This window comes from Larus michahellis, chromosome 2, assembly GCF_964199755.1.
Source record: "Larus michahellis chromosome 2, bLarMic1.1, whole genome shotgun sequence".
Lineage (NCBI taxonomy): Eukaryota > Metazoa > Chordata > Aves > Charadriiformes > Laridae > Larus > Larus michahellis.
In genome coordinates, this window is record NC_133897.1 from 160,321,235 (window position 1) to 160,342,340 (window position 21,106).

Consider the following 21,106-nt stretch of genomic DNA (forward strand, 5'->3'; position numbering starts at 1 on the left):
CATGATGATGGTGGCAGGAGGGAAAAGTCATGTTTTCCCAATAATTCAGCACTACAGCGCTCGCCCGCATTACAAGAAAACTCGGGATCGGTTTTTCTTTTCTGTTAAAGGAGGTTTGAACCCAAAAAATTCATATGAGAACAGCAAGTGTGAATTTGTTTTTTTCAGTTTCCTTTCTTGAAGCTGCCATGAGTTGCATGAAATGTTTAAAACCCAAAAAGATAACTTTTCATTAGGCCAGGGACTGGAATCCAGGCCTGTCCTCTGACTAACAGTTTTCAAATTTTGCTACAATTCTTGCACTTTTTCTCTGTGTTGTAAATGGAAATGCAAATGGAAATAGCATCAGCACGAGTCTTTGGAACCACTTATCCTTTAATTGTTATTGACTCTTTGTGGGTGATCTGCTGATAGTAGTTTAGCATTAAGTATTTCACGTTTTGACATTGAACTATTTTATGTGCTTTTGAATTTAGCTGGAAAGGGTTAGAATAATATCATTTCCATTTGAGACCTCACAGCTTGACTGACAACGACTGCTCTGCTTCAGTCTTCAGTGACTGACCAGTATTAGGATCGATGACTGCTTCATTCTCTTTGCTTGTAAATTCCTCAAACTGACTGGGAGTCTTCCCATCTGTTTCAGCAGGGGTGGGACAAGGCCTCAAACCTAACAGAGCTTTTTTAGTACTGCCAGAGAGGTTGACTATCCTTCTGCTCCATCTTAGCCATCCATCTTAGTATTTATCATCAAGAAATCTTTGCACATGATTAATCGCCACAGACTTGATTCCTTATACTGCAACATTGCTCTGTGCAGAACTGTTGAGCAATAACATGAAACAGAACTTTAAATTCACCCCAGAACAACCTGACTTTATGTCACGCATCAGGAGAAACCTAGACCATGATTAATCATAACGGACAATAAAGCTGTTTACAGACAATCAACAACAATCAACAAGCAACATTGCAGTTGTACGATTAGTATTTTAGCTGTGTTGTTAAATTGGGAAAAAAGCAAGCAATTAGGAAATGGACCGGTTAATGATTTTTAATGACTATCTGTGGTGTTAGTAGCACGTGTGTTAGTACCATTTAACCTACATCCTCCAATAACTGTCTTAAACAAGGCTATAATAAGGATAGCTACGTACCTGGCAGTACCATCCAATTGCTCTTTCCTTTTATAGAAGAGCGGAAGCATTACAAAAAAGTAAGGAGAGAAGAATTACATAATAAATTCAGCAGATTTTTTCAAGCAGAAATTTCTAATCTATTGCTAATGGTTTATATCTCTTTTGTTCCGTGACCATCACTGACAGCAGAATAAAAGCAAAATTTTCAACTAGCCATAAAGCAAAGAAAGTGATACAGGTTCCTGAAACCAATCTGAGCTGCTTAAACTGGCAATCTAGTCTTTGGTGAGAAGCGAACTCCCTTGCCCTCTCTCCCAGGACCTTATTTGCAAAACACCTATTAAATTTCAGGTCGCATTTGAATCACAGAAGAGCCTACATACAATGAACAGGCTTGAAGTCATGGTAATGAGTCTAGACTCCAGGCAAGCTGGAGAATCATTCTCTGAACAAAACCTGAGGTCAAGAAACCATCTAGAAATCACTCTATAATGGATAATGTGGGAACAGACAGAGAGTGAGAAGGGATAAAGAAAGGGAAAGAAACGTACTGAGCCTTAATTAAACACGTGTCATGTTTTTTCTTAGAGATTTCCTTTTTGACCTAAGTGAGACCAATCCTAAAGAAATATATTGTTAATAAATCAAAGAAAGAGTTAATATTTGTAATTTGCCTTTGTAAAGGCAGAGGCCTGAAATGTCTCTTCAAGTCAGTTTTGAGCAACAGCTGGCGCTGCAGTATTAGCACAGTGAGCACAGCTTACATGTGGAGACCTCTGCTTGAGCTGAGCTGTAGTTTAAGGGCATTTGTTGTCAGAATGAGACATAACAGCAAGTCCAGAATGAAAGTTTAAAGCACAAACTTGGGTAAGTAATGCCCATTATTAGCAGCTGGTAGTCTATAGCTAAAAGCCTTTGCTTTCACAGGGGCAACATTTTAAAATGTTAGGAACTCAAGGTGAGGAAGCTGCATGTTTGACAGGCAAGAAAAGTGAAGATCAGACACACTCATATCCACAAACATATTCATAAGTCTGAATGCCTTCATGTATGGAATGGTTTCCACTGAACTCAGAAGTGATGGTTAAAATAAAACCACGACCCCAACTCCCCCAAAAAGTTTCCTTGTGAACCTTCAGTCAATAGTTTCAGTGGGAGACAGTTTTAAAGATACTTTGACTGTCCTCCACTGAATTATCCCCTTGAGCAATTGGTATGGCCAAAAGACAAGTATTTAACAAGCACTAAATATGTTCACGTGCCATGGCCACCTCTGTGAACAACACAATTCTCAGGCTAGTTGAGTTAAAGAGGGAAAAGTAAGAATTTTCAGCATAGTCCATATCTTAAAATACACAACCTCACACAGAGGGTGTGAGAAGCACAGGCACCTCTGAAATCCAGGGCTAAAGCTTTATCAGGAACAAAATTACAGAGGGAGAAATTGATATTTCCAGTGCAATAAACTCCAGAATCTTAAAAAGGTGTCAGTGAGGTAGTCTTCTCCTTTGTTTAATGACAACATGAGAGCCACTGATGGAGTTATCCATGTGCCTCAAATATATACCACCAGGGAAAGGAAGAAGAAATGGATCCAGAAGTCAAGAAGCATGTTTTTCAGTCTCAGCCAGGAAGTTAATTGGCAACTCTCTGTTACGTACAAAAGCCTCATTGAGATATATAAAGTCTATGTTTCCTGTCCTGACTTTACTTCACAGAAAACGATGATGGAGATGTGGACAATGCACATACGTACCTGAAAAATGGAAATGATACAATTGATTCATAAAATCTCCAGGTAGCAACTAGATCAATCCTGTTGGGGTTAGTAGCATAGTATCTCCAGGCAGCCTGAATTACAAGGGAGAGGAAATAATTAGGGTGAGGTAAAGCTATTCCCCAGTCCGATAGAGATTGGATTGTTTCAAAGAACATAACAACGCACCTGAGTGACTATTGGGAAATTAATTAATAATCAGCCATACCAAATGAGTGTCATTGTATGACAAAATTATTGACCCTGGACTATGGTCTGAGAGGGCTGTTATAGGAGACAGGACATGGAGAGAACCACCAACGTCAACAACACACTACATTTGACTAAACTGGTTTTATTCTCCTGTCTGGTATGTCTGAAAGATCTTCAAGCACTGCTGGACTTCTCCAATATTTCTGGAATTGCTTAAGCTAGTTTACTACCTAATGTATCATGAGAGGAAATTTTGCTGAGCAATTTTCTATTTCAGTATTTAGTTCCAATCAAAATTCTCTAAGCACATACCTAAAAACTACTGTAGCTAAATTAGCTACCTGCTAAGTGGAGATGCTTTAATTTAAAAGGTGAATTCAATTCACAACGTATCCCTGCAGTCCCTTCTGTTTGCTAAGGAGCGTTTTTAATGAGAACAGCATAATACACCATTAAGCCTGTTTCTCCTGAGGACTGGTTTGATCCTGAGCAGTCCTGAGCTCCAACGCTTCCATCTGATATCACAGATGCTTTCTCTGTCCCTCTGTGGAAATGCTGCCATTTACTTCACTGCCATCGGGGTGTGCTCCACACATACTAAGAGTAACTCCTGTCAAATCTGTCAGCCCCCAGACTAGTAATTTTAAGTTTAATTTTCTGAATTTTTAACAAAGGCCATAATTGAAATCCAAGTGAGGTAAGGAGTCTCTTCCCATTGAAGCCTCTGATCATCCAGTGACATAACAGAAGATCCAGGATTTGTTTCAGTTTTTACAAACCACACGCACTGTTTATCTCATTTGCCTTGACTGAAACAGTCACTTCTATTGCTGTTTTCACATCAATAACAACATAACTTTGTTTGAACATAAAAGCACTCTCTCAAGGGAACTGACAAAACCTGGATTTTGGAAAGAATATGCTTTCGACAGAACGTTTTCTTTGATTTTGTGGCACTGATGCAGAGGTTGGTTGGTTTCCAGAAGCTAGCAGATGAGGCCCTTTCTTCTAAAGACACTATTCTTCTGCAAGATATTCTAGGAATTGAAAGATTCCTCAAAAACTGCAAGGACCTCTGGATTATCTAGTTCGATGTGAAAAAACCTGACTCCTTTACAAACACAGTTTCTCGCCTCCTGAAATGGGAAATGAGAATTTGGGCAGGGGGGAAGTGGTGGCTCTTGTTAACTTGACACAGAAGTCTTCATACACAACACTTTTTCAAGGAGGAGACTGCAAACCTGAATGAGTTCAGCTGCTGGCTTTCTTCTTTTCTCAAAATGTTTTTGACGATGTTGCTCCTGGACCTTCAGTGCCAGCCCTGAGCCCAAAATACCCTGAAAGCATAGAGTGATGCAAGATTGTAGACATTTCTTACTGAGAAAAAACGGATTAGTGATGAGAGGAAACAGGTCTGTGGGTGGAGATGGAGATGGCTACATGGAACCATTGTGTGGTACAGCATGCCTTTCCCACTGCTCCGCTCATGGGACACTCAAGGTTGTCATGATCCTCTCAAGAACCACAGGCCATCCCAAATCATTTTAAGGTCCTCAACAGGCTTCTTGAATGTCTACTGTTTTTCCAAGCGGGAGGTGTCCAGGTGGTGTATTACTTTCCACTCAGGGTACAGTGAAACTGTACTTGTGTGATAAAAGAGCTATGCTGACCATACTCTGGATTTGGGTGCGTGGGACCTCTCATCCTCCATGAAATTTTTTCCAAGTCTCAATCTAAAGAAAAAATATCCTAAAATCTGGACTTGGGATGGTTTCTGTTGGTATTTGATCCATCTCACCTAGATCTTACCTCGTTCTTACCTGAGGACTTTGCAGAGAAGGCAAATATTTGGCTTATGTAACACAAGAGAACAAATATACTTTCAAAAGCAATTCAGAGATCATTTCTTAAGCAGCCAGAGTAGGATTCACCTGGCCTGTGCCGATGAGCACTGTCTCAGAAAATGCCCACACATGGTTGGAGGAGTATCAGGGTGACATATTATTCCCAATTAGCTCTATGCAAAGCTGGGAAGAAAGGAGTTTGATCTACTGATATAGACCAGCTCAAGCGTCTGAATCACTTCTTAAAAAGAGGTTTTGATTCCACTGGCAGTTTTCCTTTTTTCAAGTGCACAGCGCTGGGCTGTGGCTAACAGAGGAAGGGGAAGGTACTTACTGCAGGAAGAGCAAAGAAAGACACTCCAATGAGAGAGAATGTAGCTGCAATCAGCCGTCCCTCCCATGTTTTGGGGGTCTTGTCGCCATACCCAATCGTAGCGAGGGTGATCTGTAGGCAGAATGACCAGGACTTCCCATAAGAAAAACAAAGCCAACTGCTCTGCTTTAAATGTCACCATGACACCTGCATAACTCACTTAGCTCTATGGGTGTGCATGCACAGCTTCTTAAAATAGGATCTTGACGATGGGCCAACCAATTGTTTTTTTTTTAATGGCATCATAGTCCAGAGGCATTGCACCAGAGAGAACAGATTTAGTCTTAAAGCAGGTGCCTCTCTAGGATGCATTTGCTGAAAGGGAACTCCATGTGACATTGCAGGCAGAGTGAGTCTCCTGCCCACCATCAGTGCACAGTTAGGAGTGGGACTCGCCAGTTTACAGCTTGCAGAGCTTTAACAAAAAATCAGGGCTACCTCTCCCTGAAGTCTCAGTCTCTGTAAAATAAAGACGACTGTGACAACTTACTCCTTTCCCGCACAACTGCTAATTTCCAGCTGTGTACCTTTTCTCATCAGTGAGACTCTCCCTAAATGTCCTGGATATGAAAGGATATGAAAATATCCAGGTGTTCTATGAAACACTCAGGACTTTCTGATTAATAATGGTGGGGGGCATCTTGCCATTTATGAATAACTGCAGTAAATAAAAACATATGCTGCTAAATTTTAGTCACAGCATGATATAGACTCCCCTAACTATTGGTAACAAAACAACATGAATTCTGTCTACCAGGTGGAAGGAATATTTTGTGATCAAATGAGCAGTGGCACAGACCAATACTCCTCTCATCATCAGAAGAGACAAGAACAGATGTATCAAAGGTCCCTCTTGCTCAGTATCCTACCACCAATGGCATTCCCTGATTGATTCTTGAGGAATGCATGTAAGACACGAAAGAAGTGTTGAGTTATCCTTTCCAGAGAAATTTTGGACTCGTTAAATTTCATCTTATTACTCATTGCCCAATGCTCCAAACCATTTACATCCCTCTGCAAGGCCTCTTGTGCCTCAGTCAACAGCACCTCCCAGTTTGGCCAGCTCTGTTTTTGTTGTTTTCTGAGGGATGTAGCTCTCACAGGCAGGACACCGCTCTCATGAGAGCTGGGTCTCCCATAGGCATAGGCTCTGACAGTACAGTTATATCCAAAGAGACACTCCTCTAAAAGAGAGGTTTCCCAGAAGCCAAGAGCACAGACTGATTTTGAAAGAGGTCTAAGTACCTAAAGGCCCTTGTCTGACTGAAAATCAACAGGGGTATAAGTTCTGTTAAATGATTGTAGGGGCATCCCTACTTTGGTAACGTTACCCAAATTTAGCAGCACTTATACTGTAATCCTTAATATCAATACTTTATCTCTTCTTGGATACAAAGTTTTTAAGAAGGGGATAAGGTATTTTTGGAGTCACTTACCAGCCCCCACCACAGTGCGTCTGCATAGGTTTCAAACTCTTCCTTCATCTCCACCCCATTAGCATCCTTTTCAGGAACATCTTTTTCAACCAGATAAACAAGAAATGAGGATAGGATGAGTGTCAGGAACCCGATGTACCAAGCAGTGATGAGTTCCTGTAAAATAAACAGATGGACATTGGAGGGCCTGAAAACACTCTCAATACCCACAGTGGAAAAGTAATCATCAAGAGAAGAGAGAAGGACTGAGGATAACAGCAGAGCTGTCGCTGCTGGCTTGGTAACAGCTCATGACCAGCCCATCTCAGCACTTACTGGGAAATAATGCAAAGATTTACAAGAATTAGCCCTTACATGGCATCTTCCTTGGGAACAGCTTGGAGCAATCTGCAGTTGTAGTTCTGCTTAAAGCTGGGTTAAGGGCTTAGCTACACACATGACACAGGGGTGGTTCTGTCCCTGACCTTGATTCTTCCCATTCCTGCTGCCCTCATTCTTGGCAGGCAAATCAACAGCTCTGCCCTCTCCCTACCTCCATAGCAGGATGCAGTTTCTCCTCTTTAGGCATATCAAAGCTTGTTCTGATGTATGATATCACCATGAACTGATGCAATAAGAACAGGCCTTGAATACCGTCTGTGTGAAAACAAACCTGAACTTGTTTTAGAGAGAGTGACTACAGTGGAGTGTGTGGCTAATCCTACTGAGGTGGGACGTGCAGCAACCCAAGTTCAAATCCCAGCAATGTCTGAAACACAGCAAAAACTTTTTTGGTGAAGGTCTTCACAAGTGGGTAAAAAATCAATATTCCTTTTTTTTAGTGAGAGCTGCATTTGAAAAATAAAAAAAAAGAAAAAAGGTTGTAGCTGAGAATTTCATAATTGAGTCTCGAGATAAGTCAACTTTCTTGGCTGATTTCTGGTGTGCAATGACAGAAGGAAATTTGTTGGCTAACCTCGTTATCAAAATTGTTTCTTTAGTGTCTCCAGTGAAGCAAAGTTCTTGCAACCCCTTCTTATCTCCCGCAGCCAGCTCAGGTCCAAGGGGTGGTCATTGGGAATCAAATAAGGAACATTTGAATGAAATCCCACACAATGAAACCTTAAACAATTTCTGAACAAAGTCTTCAGCACATAGGCTTCTTCCATGATCTCAGTTTCCTGAGAAACATTTTTGACATAAGTGTTTTTGTGCCACCTGCCTTGTAGTAAGTTTTTATGGGGAAGAAACAGAAGTTGGTATGAAATGAAGCAGGGTGGGTATCCCTACCAGCCACTACAAAGAAGCAAAATCTAATTATGCTGTGCCAGCTGGCATTTTAATTTTCAAGAACCCCTAAAATGTCAGGAATGTCATTCATGGATAAGAAAAAGCAGTATGTAGCACAGAGTATACACAATTTTTCTACACCCTGTGCAGTTGAGAAATCTCATCTAGAGGATTTTTATGCAGATAGTTTTTAACGTGTAATAATGTTTGGTGAAAATGCAAGAACACAACGTATCTGTCTGGTGTGAGACAGGATGTGTCTGACTTTAGCATCAAGTTAGACTGAGCAAAGATGATTTTAGAAATCTTGTCTGTCTGGGTTCACACTATGTGCATCTTTGTATTGCCTGGCCCATGCTTTCAAAGAGAAATTATTCAGTAGCTCCCTCTGAAACCACATTTCTGCTAACCAGCCTCTTTCCATCCCTCCAGAGTCCTGTTCCATCTGTTGATGTCGGAGAAGCCACTACAAACATGTTGCAAATATAGAGGCTTTTCTGTCACAGATTTCAACATACTTCACCATTAAAGGGATGTCCCTGCTCATTCAGTGTAAAGGCAAAATTCCTGTTGCAATGAGTGTGGGAATGAACACTCTCTATTGTCACTTAATAGCACTGCTATTGAGTAGAGAAGGGTGAAACAAAGGGTAGAAATTGTTCAGAGAACGGGAAACAGAATAAAGCTGAAAGGACAAAACTATTGCTTGAACTACTAGACATAATCCCAAGGCATTGCTGTTCCTGTGTATCCCCTCTCTTTCCCTTCAACAGCTCTGTCCCAAGCCCCAGCTAAGCCCTGCAAACTCCTCACTTACTTTGCTATGTGCACAAATGGCTGATCCCAAGAGTTTCCATGTACCGCCCCGCCTGTCCATTCGGAGCATCCGTAGGATCTGAAGGAAGCGGAGGCTTCTGAGAGATGTGGCCAGAACATTGCCCTGGTTCCCAACAGCAACCACTGGCACTGAAGCAATCAGCACAAAGATATCTGCAAGGCAAAAAGAACAAAGCCTGCCAACAAAAGTGGCCCTATCACCTGCTTCTTAATCCCATCTGGTTGTGCTGCAGATTTCCCTGGGCAAATTTTAAGGTTGCCTGAAAATGCTTTCTCTTGCCAATTAAACAGATATCTGCACCTGCCAGACAGTCGGCGTCACACACAGAACCCACCAGAAAGCCTCGTAATCTATTTACAGACCGACACGCTGGACTTGAGACGCTGCCTGAACTAGCTTAGGGATGAAACAGTGTCTGAATGCTGGCAGAAAAACAACCTTAAATTCATCTGTCCCACAGGAACACCTTAGTGAACAGGTCAGTAGGTAAGAAATTCAGGTTTTGATAGTGCATCTAGTGATTTGTTCTTTTGACTGAGTTTTCCCTTTAAAATATCAAAGTCAGTAATACTGTATTTTGTAAGCACTCACATGGCCAATTTGCTGATCAACTGAAGAGGTCTGAAATGCAAATCACATCACTACTTCTTGTTTTATTTCTTTCTCTTTCTTTTCCTTGTTTCCCCCCTGCTTTTTGATCCTATAGATATATGAGAAAAAAGTGGTACCAAAAGGCTTCAAACATTCTCCGGGCACTCAGTCTTTCAATTGCCTTCACATTGTATTTCCAGCCAAAAAGAGTGGCACCGGATGGATTTCAGATTTACTCATTTTCAACTATTCTCAAAACAAACCTGTGCCAATGACAACCAAGTGATGATATTAATAAATCCAGTGGGATTTCTGTTCTTTCCCCAGACACCAATGAAGATTCATTCTCAGAAGTGAGATGACGCGTTTACCAAGAAGGCATGAGACAGTTGCAATCCCACTTGCACACACCGTGCTCTACTGCCTTCACAACGCTATGAGAAGCATTTATACAACAGTAGCACCCAAAGGAGCACTACTAAATTGAAGGTAGCATAGATGCACGAAGAAAATTTTTCCGATTTTGTTTGCCATTTAGACCCACAAGATGAACAAAAGGAGGGAGAGGGAAGAGGGTAGCATGTACTCACATAACCGCAGCACCACGCCTCCCCAGAGTGCTACGTGCTGTACAAATAGTGTTTGGCAAACAAACAAACACAAACCTAGTGTTTGGCCTGAAAAGCATCAAAATAAATGAGGGAATCCTGGAAACGGCGAACGAATGTGGATGTGCACAACAGGCGTTCAGGGCAGAGTGAGCTCCTAAATGTTGGCTGGTTTGGTTTGTGGGCATAATGAGGAGTTTTAGGAGGGATTCAAACATGAAAAATGAGTAGTTTTATGACAGTTGTACGGCAGTACCTTCCAAGCCTGAAAGATAACATGGGTGAAATCACAAAGATACTTGTTTGCAAATGCAGATCAACATTACAAAGGTAAAACACAACATTTGAATATGAACAATAGAGAAGATGGCACAGTGTGGGGATCTGCAGTGGCTTGAAACCAACGGCAGACAGAGTATATTTTCTGATGAGCTTAAGAAAAATGCAGTGGGACTCAGGACAAGAAAAATGTGTTTGCTATAGAAGGATCCATTTTTTTTTGTCACTGACCAGCCACCCAAGAGTGTCTTGAATGAATCGTTATTCACAATCACTTCAAGTAACTACGCCAAGCAGGACACAGCCCCTAGCACAAAGGGCAGATCTGATTTCAGTGTCCTTTGCACCGCCATTCGCTGCTTCTTGGACATCCCCCCAAACTGGCTTAGAAGGAAAAGAACGTAATGAGGAAAACAGCAGTAGAGAGCATGTGCTTACCCAGCATGCACAAAGGCTTCCTGGCAAATTTGAGTCTCCCCCGCCATCCTTTGTAGCGACAGCAACACCCAGCAGCCCAGATTCTTAAGGCAAACTCTGCTCCAAAGATGAAAATGGCAAAAGTTTCCTGCATCAAAGACACAAACTATGTTGTTAGACTTGTAACAAGTTTTGCAGTAATTCTGGACACATAGAGATAGCTGAAGGAAACGGATGAGGTGCAACTGTTGGGGTACGAGAGTGTGAGAGAGAGGGAAAAAGTTGGGAGGAGAATCTAGGTTGATGAAAGAGGCAAGGCAAAGCAGGACAAAACTTTACAGCCTGCTAAGTGCTCTGCAGAAAGGATGTGCCTCTGCTGTTGGGTAAATGTGAAGTGCTTGCCCTGCCTTGATGGAAGGGCAATTACTTCACAAAAAGACCTCCTGTTTCACGCGAAAGAAGAAGACATACGTGAGCGGTGACTGCAAAGTCCCCAGTGCACTGTATACCCACACCCAGGGTTCCCCACCAGCAGCTCATTCATGCAGACATATCTATAGAGACAGGGACAGTATACAGTATATTCATATGCTCATACATTTAAGGCAATGACCAAGGCATATATAAGACAAGTTTGAGGCATGTATTATTCCCTTAAACTTCTGGTGCACTGAAGAATGGGATTTTCTACCTTGCGCAATAACTCTTCTAAGCATGGGGAGGGAATGGAGAGGAAAGAGCTTCTCTGAGGTGCTCAGCAGAGATGGGCCAAGGGCAGCATGGGGCACGCAGTTACTTATCCTCTCTCTCAACAGCTGACAAGGAGGAAAGGGGTTTTTTTTCCTGATGCCCATGCCCACAGCTGCTAGGCACTTGTGAAAACCGCTGAGCGCCACATAAAAGAAAGCACAGAAGGAAAAATAACCTCAGGCTTTTTCAAATGTGAAAAGATAGGTCTAAGCAGGGCAACAGGGACCAAAAGCAAGTTTCACATTCCCTAGGGGATGAGGGTGTTTTCATACAGGCGCTTTTTGAGAAGGAACATGCAAAGGGAATTCACCTTTCATTCCTTTTGGCATTTAGTTCCAGCTTGGATCTACACGTCTCTGGGGGTACAAGGGGAAATGGAAATTGAGATCCTGAACTACTCCTGCTGTGCAATTTCCCTAGGGATGCTTTTCTACAAGGCCAGGTTAAGTGAGACATTGCACTATTTCATGACAGCTATGGGAGCAGACAAAGTTCTTTGTTAGGGATGTTTTCATAAAATGATGAATATATCATGTTTATAATTAGTGATGGGGTTTTTTTCTATTTTTTTCTTCTTCTGCCAAATCAGAGGCCTACAGAAACACTGTCTTGAGCAAGAGCTCCAGAATTTATATAACAAGCATGCTGGAAACACAGAGAAAAGAATGTACTTGCTGCAAATACATTTCCTCTCATAGACAGTCATTGGAGGCACTACTTGCAACAGTTTCAGTTATCCTGCTACTGGGCACAAGTGTGAGTCCAATTCTGATCACCTCCCTTGAAAGAAATGCTGGGATTGGTAGAACCCCCCACAAATGCTCAGGTCTGGCACGGTCAATAGGAAATATATTGATCCTTCGATGGGAGAACTGTTAGGCAAATGCTGAAAAGCCATTATTTAAAAGTCTCAGGCTAGTATTTTTCCTCTCTTCTTACTTTCCTTTTATTCATTCACTGTTGACAACGAACCGGGAACTCTCCAATTATATGTAAGTGTACGGTCACTGCTACAGGACCTACAGAAGAAATATTATTGCATGCAGAGCTTGGAGTCAGTTTCCACCACTGCTGATGGGGCTGATTTCAATTCAAGGACATTACCAGGGTGATGCAGCAGCCAGTCTACTTACCAGCAAGAGGAGCCAGTCTCCCGAAACAGTTTCATACTCCTTGAAAGTTGTCAGCACAGCTAAGATCAAACACCCCAAGACAATCAAAAATCTGGAATGAAAAAAAAGGAAAAAAACACAGCATTGTTACCCCTCACTGTATTTGCATTAGAGATATTACGTATAAAAGCCCGAGTGGAGACCTTCAAAGGATGGCTACTTCCCATCAGTGAGCCGTGAGGTGGGATCTCATGAAGATCAAGGGTTCTCAACCTGGACAGGGGGGAACTGACAGCCAAGAAATCATGGCAAGATCCTAAATCAGAACAGTACTGGGACAGACATGCATTAATTCACCTGATTGAATTCTTCAGGAAGCAAATGGATGATACTTTATTTTGGGACGGGATTGTATGGTATGGCAGAAGACTGTAAAGCTCAGGAGGTCTATTCCAAGCTGATGTGCTTTGTGCTTCACAAAATGGCACTGCAGTTACAGGGGAATAAATCTACTTGGCACATCCTGAGGCTGCAGAAACAGTAAACGCTTCAATACAATGCAGCACCAGCACAAACCCTCCCTTGAAAACTGCACTGCATTTCTTTCTTTCCTTCCCTTTTTGCACTCATTTCTATGCAGAAGAAAAGATAAAAAGGTTTGAAAGAGAAACAATAGAGAGGGTAAAGTTCTGCTCTCCAGTAAACACAGTGCATGATAAATCACTGCCCCTGTGCTATTGCCTGTTTGTGAGGCTCCAGAACACAGAGACTTGACAGAAAATTTAACTCCCACTGCTGGTAAATCCAATTCAGTCCAATCTAAAGTCACGTTGATCTGCTTTGTAAAATTACTCCCAGGTTCAAGCTATTGAAAATCTTTTATACATAAAGAGGTAAGAAAAATCAAGGGAGTCTCGTAAGCGATTACTGTGAAGCAGACTGGGGGAAGCTCGTATTCTAGTACTACATGAACCCAGATCATGGGCATTTTAATGTGCTCCCAAAACCTGATCTGCAGGAACAGAGGGGCAGGTGGCCATGGAAATATTTCAGAGCTTAGTGAATAAATTTGAAGGATGTCTCCATGAAAGCCTTGGATCCCTTGCTTTCATAGTTAGGCTACATCAAAGAAATGATAGGCATTAGGTACTGAAATCATCCAGGGAAAAAAGCTTGTTAAGACTCAAACTGTGTTTAGTGTGTACTACCTGTTTTGAATTTCAATCTGATACCTAAAGTGGGATTTCATTTCTTGCTGAATAAAACTCCACTTTGTTTCCCTGGGTGAAATGAGCAGAGTCCACAGTCGGCAGTGTGGAGGCAGCGAGCAGGGACCATGGGGAAGGGGGCTCAGCTCAGAGACCCATGTCCTCTAACCAGTCTTGGGGTTTTGTTTCCTTCACATACGGGGAAACCTAGGGCTAAGGGAGCGTGTTCTGAGGATTTGCAAAATTTTTGCAGCTGGAGTAATAGGAGAGAGGAGAGCTCCAGACAGCTCCTGCTGCCTTTTGCGGGGGGAAATTTTCCCCAAACAGCATCAACTAGCACCCTCCACGCAATGACCAGGCAACAGTGAAACATTTCACAGCAAATCCTGAAGGATGACTTTGCTGTGGCTTTCCTAAAATTACCTATTCAGACTGAAGATTCCTATGTCAGGAAAATTTTAGATCAGCCATTTCAAGCAAGGTTAGAACAGAAATAAATGGGTTTGTTCATGCTAAATAACTCTGGATTTCTTTGAGAAGTTCCATCTTCTCCCACTCACCAGCCATGCTTTAGAGCAAGGGTTATGTGATTGGCAGGAAATAGCCTTTGGGTCCAGAATGTGTCCTTTGCCATCTACCTACAACCACACTCCTGCTGCTCAAGGCATTCGTCTGTTAACTTAGCAATTCTGCCATGCTCCTACCATGCCCTCAGGCTTGCTTTGTCACACCATACCTTGCTGTCCCCACCTTGAAGTTACAAAGCCACTGGCTCACTGGCCTCCCAAGACCCATGATCCAGCTACCTTGTGCCTCCACGAGCAAACTGGTGAGAACTCAACCAAGACAACATGATTCCTTCGATTAGCTATGAACCACCTATGATCTGCCACATTGCAGCCATTACAGTGGTGCCATCACTAATTCTCCATTTAAAGCCTTGAGCTTTTGCTACTTGATGCTTTTCATTACAGCCATTTCTTCATACTATGTGAAAATTCGGTCACCCATCAGCTCACAATTATCATTTAAATGATTTAATGAAAGATGAAACACACTAAAAACAGACCAAGGAAATTACATCATCAGCTACTTAAACTACAGGCATGAATGTATGATATCATTCAACAGAACAGTACTGTCTATTAAAGATAATGTGCAGCTTTTTGTCCAAGAGGAAGACAGAAGATAAATCAGTAATGAAATCATCTTTTGCCTAAAAATGCCTGCGGTTTTACCACTAGAGGGTATCGGTGCTCCATAGAGCAAAGGGATAACGTCTCTCGCTCCTATTTTCCTTCCCTATGAAACTCAATGCAGGTGAAGTTCAGGTGATCACACCCATGTATTTGATGTGCAAGAAAAGGAGTATCACAGCGGTGAAAAGGATTTTCCTTGGTCACTAAAAGCCCCAAATGTTGGCATTAACGGACAAGGGGTGCTGCTAGTTCAACTGCTCTATGTGCCACAGCCTGTGCTGCGAGTCCCACTGCTCAAAGTGAGAGCCCACCCATGAAAACAACAGATCATGCAAGACACAAAAAAAAGTAGAAATAGGGTGGGAGGGTGAGACTGGAGATCAGAAGTCATCATGAATAATTTTGAGGGCAAAACTGAGCAGTGAATGTGGCCTGAACCTCCCCATTGCAGGAATTGCATGAATGCAGCCCAGACAAGTCCCAAAAATCACACAGCCCACAGAGCCAGGCTCCTGCTCCGCCTCACAGCAAGATGAAAGGCTTGTGTTGGGATACATAACCGCAATCCATCTTGGAAGGGTCAGCTATCCTTGTACCGCACTGTTTCCAAAAGATAAACACCCACTGCAAGTTAATCAAATCACATCGCAGCAATCCTCCCTTAGCATCTGAAATGACAACCGTGTTCAAGGCACTTCATGAATTTTAATCTCCATTGATGCTATGCAACCCACCCATTTCCCTGCAGCCTCTTCTCTTTCCGATCTTGGTGTTTACGAAGCCTGCAAGCCTTCTTGTTTTCTCTTTTTATGGAAGCTGCTACACAGGTGTCATGGTTCATCTTCACCTTGCTGCTTATACCTATATTGTGGACATATGTACCACCTATGCTCATATTGTGGTTTTGTGAACATAAAGACTCTTAATTTGCTTGACAGTTGCCGAGTCTATACTGTCCTATGGCAATAGGACAGTATAGATGAGTCTATATTGTTTAATTTCATCTTTTAGAGGTGTCGTGGAGGGACAAGAGGCAGCAGTGTGGGTCCAGTGGTTGAACCTGACTGCAAAATCCTAACAGGCAAATTGCAGGGAAAGAAACTGCTGGATTCACAGAGGATGAGCAGAGGGGAGACTAACACTGACCTGGGGAATCAAGGGGCAGAGAGGGACAAAGTCTCAAATTTACTCACAGTCGTAACGATACTATCCATGGGACATAGAACACCAAGGGTTAGAAGAAAGAAATAGGGTAAAAGTCAAGGTTTAGTAATGAAGATTGAATTCTCTTAAGCCTAAGCTTCCTATCGAACAGTGTTTCAGCAGGTGGCAGTCCAGACTTCAAGACTGGATATGCCAAATGAAGATCTGAATTTGGTTCTTCAGTTTTTAGAATCATCCTTGCTATCATTTTACATGATTTTGCACTGCCCATTACATTGTACCTATTCGCAGTGTTATACATAAAATCCTGATTAGTTTGTTCTATGTACAAGTTCGGGACTACCAAACGGCAGTGCTCTTCTGTCACTGTCACAACAAATGTACTATTCTAGTAAATAGATGATCTTGTTATTGGAAATCACATGTTTAACATTCGTATTTTCCAATTGTACCATTTTAGTGTATTAAAGACAGTATTCCAAAAACAATACATATTTTTTCCAGGAAAGATGAAGAAATGACTGTGCTAGACCACGAATCTAATGTTTCTTGGATGAACACCACAGACTGTTTTGTTTGATAAATTTCTTCTAATACTTAACATTCTTTGAGGTTTTCTTCTATATCTGCTTTCATTTGAAGCCAATATAATGCAGATCTAGCTGAGAACTTTTATATTTTTTCCATATATAGACGCTTATCGTGTACATATGGAAAAAATATAAAAGTTGTTGAAAAAAGAGATGTTCACCATCTCTTCCTTCAAAATTTTAGAGTAATCGAATTTTAGGATTAGGATTTATGTGATTCACTTTAGGAGCAGTTCATATAGTAATCTGCCTACAATCTATTCCAAAACATTGCGTTCTTCTGAAGCTGTCATGAGGACTAGATACATCACAGGCAGGTCAAACCATACTTATATCTGGCGTCATTTTGGCAAATTTTTGTGCTGTGTGGCAAAATGTTACATTTCAATTAGGCTTACAGTTAATACAGAGGAACACGTGCTTCTCGTGTACAGCTCATTTTGTTTTAAAGTAGACAGCTCAAGCTGGTCAGAAGCATCTACAGAAACAATTTCTTCTCTATAACTGTAAGGAAAGACTCCAGTGAGTAGCTCCCATGGGGATGTTTACTGTGTAAATTAGCTGAATGCCACCTCTTCTGTTCAGCCCTGTTTTGGATATAATTACATACAATGCCTTTTAATAATGTTTATATATTTTTACTACTGAAAGAATTAGCCTACCAGCGATACCAACCCACTTCTTACATGACCAGGTTTCCCTGAAATCCCTTACTGTAAATTTCGGTATCACATCTACATGCGGTCGAGGATCCTGCCTATAAAATAATAATCCAATCTGTGCGCAGGAAAACCTCTTGAATAGTTACGAATAAGAAATCCCCTCCACTGCAGCAGGGCATAGACTTCTGTTTGCTCTCCCATCTTCAATACCATGTCTTGCAAGCCATTGGAATTTCCTTTGTCTCCAAATGTTCGTATAAATCTGAGATTTTTCTGCTTTCCTCCATTTGGTCCTTTCTTGTTTTCCCTTAAAACTTGTGTTCTACTTTCATTATGTTCTGCCACCTGGTAAATGCTAATGGAATTCTGTAAGATTATATTAGGAAAATCTGGCAGAGTTTTGCTCAGTTTTTGGTTTATGGTTCCCAATGCAATATGGTCCTAAAACCATGGTTCCCACACGCCTTCCCAGATTTCAACTGGAACAACCTTATTTTCTTCAACTATTGGCTTTTACCCATAAGGATTAAAAATGAATCTTTTCTCACAGTTCTTTCAGTTGCTCTATATTCCTACCCACCATCTTTTTCTCTGCATCCAAACTTCAGTTTTCACAGAACATCTGCAGTATCTTGCACTGATCATTTTATGGTTGCTAATGAGAGGCTTGAGTTGGGATTTTTAACACTGTAAAAATGACATTACCAAATATTTGAGAACAGCCCTTCAGAGAGAAGGGAATGCATGCCTGATTTCCACAGACTTGGGAATACTCACTGCTTGATATTTAGATTCTTGCATCTCTGCTATTCCAAGGAATAGGACAGTTACTCTTACAGAGATTGGTACTGAGATTGGGGTGACGGGAAAAATCCAAAAGCTTTGTGGGGCCACAAATGTGCACTGTGCAGAGGGGTATGGGGAAGTGCACTGAGAAACTCATTGTAGGTCCTGAAGGAGGAGGAACAAAGCGGCAAGTGCTTCAGGTAGGGATGTTCACAGGTTCCTCTTTCTCTGCATCCACAGATTCCACCAAGTACACACACATCCACAGCTCCATGCAGGAGCCCCTGGCCCAATCCCATCACACAGCAAGGGCAGGGTATGGAATGCCATGCTCAGTAAGCTGAATTGCACTCTTGCTCTGCTGCAATGGCAGAGACAGAGATCCTTCATAAGATGCTGGAGGAAACCCTAGGAAGTAAAAAAAGATCCCCAAAAGATCCCTAGTCACACTGGCATACCATCTGGCAGGTGATGAAGTGGCAGCCCAGAATGACACTAGTCTGTTGGTGACAAACGTGAGAGTCCAGTAGGAAGCTGAGCCAGAAAAGCCTAAACGTTTATTCATGCCAGGTTTTTTATGACCTCGGGTTCTCATTGGTAGGAGTTCCTCTGAACAGCTTCACTGTTGTTTCCCTAAGTTTGGAAAACTTACAAAAAACAAGATCTGGGAGAGGAAAACTGTGCAGGGCATTTAAGGTGCAAAAGAACACCTTTAAAATCAGTTAGTTTCTCTCTCCTGCACTTACCCCTCCACATACAAACCAAGAGCCTGGTTAAGGCCTCCTCTTCCTTTTGCTTTTTCTTCAGGTCTGCTCCTAAGAACTTTGCTTCAGTGCCCTGCGTACCGCTGTTGTCAGCTTCCTTAGGAAGTCTGGCATGATGGTACAAAATATTCTGGGTCAGCAGTGTCAGACAGCATGAACAGCATCAGCCTGGATTTTCTGCTGTAGGGGACCTTTCAGAAGAATGGCCTGACACATTTCCCAGGTTTGTTGGCATAAGAGTACAAAATAGAAAGCTCAGTGCACTGCATTTCCCTGCCTGATTTTTCCCAGTTTGGAAGACAGGAGCCATCCACTAAGACTCCATTTCCATCTTGTCTCCGAGACAAGTTTTAAAGATGCTCTGAAAGGCCTAGCATACGTAGGTTACAAGAAGCAGCCTAGACATCTTATCACAAGGGTGACTGCGGGACAGACCGCGGAAGTGAAGGAGAGTCAGTAACAGCATTAGCTACACAGGAGTTAGATGTCTCCTATCCTCCCGGGGCTTGCACAAGGTTAGAAAAGCTCCTGATTGTTGCAACTAAATATTCTGAGTTGCTCTGTTAGTGGCTTTAAATTCTATTTTTATATTAAGTGAATGACATTGGACTGAACTATTGTTTGGGGCTTTTATCTGCCATGACTAGTATGCTTGTCCATGGGCTTATCTCTGGCTGGCAGCACACTGCTAATTGAGTTGGGACACACAGGCTATGAAACACGGTGGGCCATGCAGCGCTGCAAAGCAGGAACAGCAGAGAGCCAAACCGCACTGCCCAGCAGCCCCAGCTGCAGTAACCCCAGATCAAATGAGTTTCAGAAATGCCTCTAACGGGACTTTCTCCAAAGAACATTAACAAATTTCTGCAAAGCCATTTCAAGGCAAACTTTAAGATTCATACAGTGGTTTCTACTAAATTTTGTGATATAAAAGTGTAGGGCATTTGAAAGTCAGCCAGTAATTCAGCAGTCAAGTGTCCAGCCTCCAGTAAACCCTGTAAAGAAGTAAAGTGAATTTACAGTATACAAAGAGCCTATGGTAAGAGCATTACTCATTCATGTCAATGCTTAAACATCCTGAGTAGGAATTTCCAGGAATGTACCTTTCTAAGCACCATCAACACTGTTGTGTCCAGAGAGATCACAGATCAAGGAGTCCACTTCCAGATATGACAATATCTCAAGGATACCCAAGAATCAGGATCTCTCACACAGACATGCACTGATCTCCCCACAATCCCTTCCCACTCCTTTAGAAAGGAGGAGAGGAATGTGTTACATCCTCTGAATGAATTTTTAGGGACCTCCAACGAATGCAAATGAGAGAAACTTCTAAATCCACTGTCATGCCTTTTGCCTTGACTGAACACACTGTTTTGATATTTTCTATGTTCCTACTTGAAATCAATTGAAATCAAAACACTGTAGGGGAGAAGAAAAAAAAACAACCAAAACCAAACAAACCCCAGTGAAACAGCTCACCCACCCTTTCTTCCACCTGACCAAATTCCCTTTTCTGACAGGCACTCACATCAATTCATAGAACAGAACCATAGAATCGTTTCGGTTGGAAGAGACCTTTGGGATCATCAAGTCCAACCGTTAGCCTGGCACTGCCAAGTCCACCACTAAACCATGTCCCTCAGCACTACATCTACACATTTTTTAGACACCTCCAGGGGTGGTGACTCAACCATTTCCCTGGGCAGCCTGTTACAATGCTTGATAACCCTTTCCATGAAGAAATTTTTCCTAATATCCAGTCTAAACCTCCCCTGGGGCAACTTGAGGCCATTTCCTCTTGTCCTATCACTTGTTACTTGGGAGAAGAGACCGACCCCCACCTGGCTACATCCTCCTTTCAGGTAGTTGTAGAGAGCAATAACGTCTCCCCTCAGCCGCCTTCTCTCCAGGCTGAACAACCCCAGCTCCCTCAGCTGCTCCTCATAAGACTTGTTCTCTAGATCCCTCACCAGCTTTGTTGCTCTTCTCTGGACCCCCTCCAGCACCTCAATGTCTTTCTTGTAGTGAGGGGCCCAAAACTGAACACAGTATTCAAGGTGTGACTTCACCAGTGCCGAGTACAGAGGTACAACCACTTCCCTAGT

At 42.2% G+C, this 21,106-nt stretch overlaps 1 protein-coding gene across 2 annotated transcripts in view; it reads right to left on the bottom strand.

Moving 5' to 3' along the window:
• The window catches only part of KCNQ3 (potassium voltage-gated channel subfamily Q member 3), a 211,968-nt gene that overhangs the window by 22,631 nt on the left and 168,231 nt on the right, over nucleotides 1–21,106 (bottom strand). For both annotated transcript variants that reach the window (XM_074577851.1, XM_074577853.1), the window contains exons 2-9: nucleotides 12,647–12,737; nucleotides 10,785–10,911; nucleotides 8,848–9,020; nucleotides 6,762–6,917; nucleotides 5,287–5,397; nucleotides 4,350–4,445; nucleotides 2,896–2,990; nucleotides 1,158–1,184 (exon numbers count right to left, since the gene is read on the bottom strand). In XM_074577851.1, coding sequence (XP_074433952.1) covers nucleotides 1,158–1,184; nucleotides 2,896–2,990; nucleotides 4,350–4,445; nucleotides 5,287–5,397; nucleotides 6,762–6,917; nucleotides 8,848–9,020; nucleotides 10,785–10,911; nucleotides 12,647–12,737 — 876 coding nt within the window. The remainder of the gene's footprint in view (nucleotides 1–1,157; nucleotides 1,185–2,895; nucleotides 2,991–4,349; nucleotides 4,446–5,286; nucleotides 5,398–6,761; nucleotides 6,918–8,847; nucleotides 9,021–10,784; nucleotides 10,912–12,646; nucleotides 12,738–21,106) is intronic.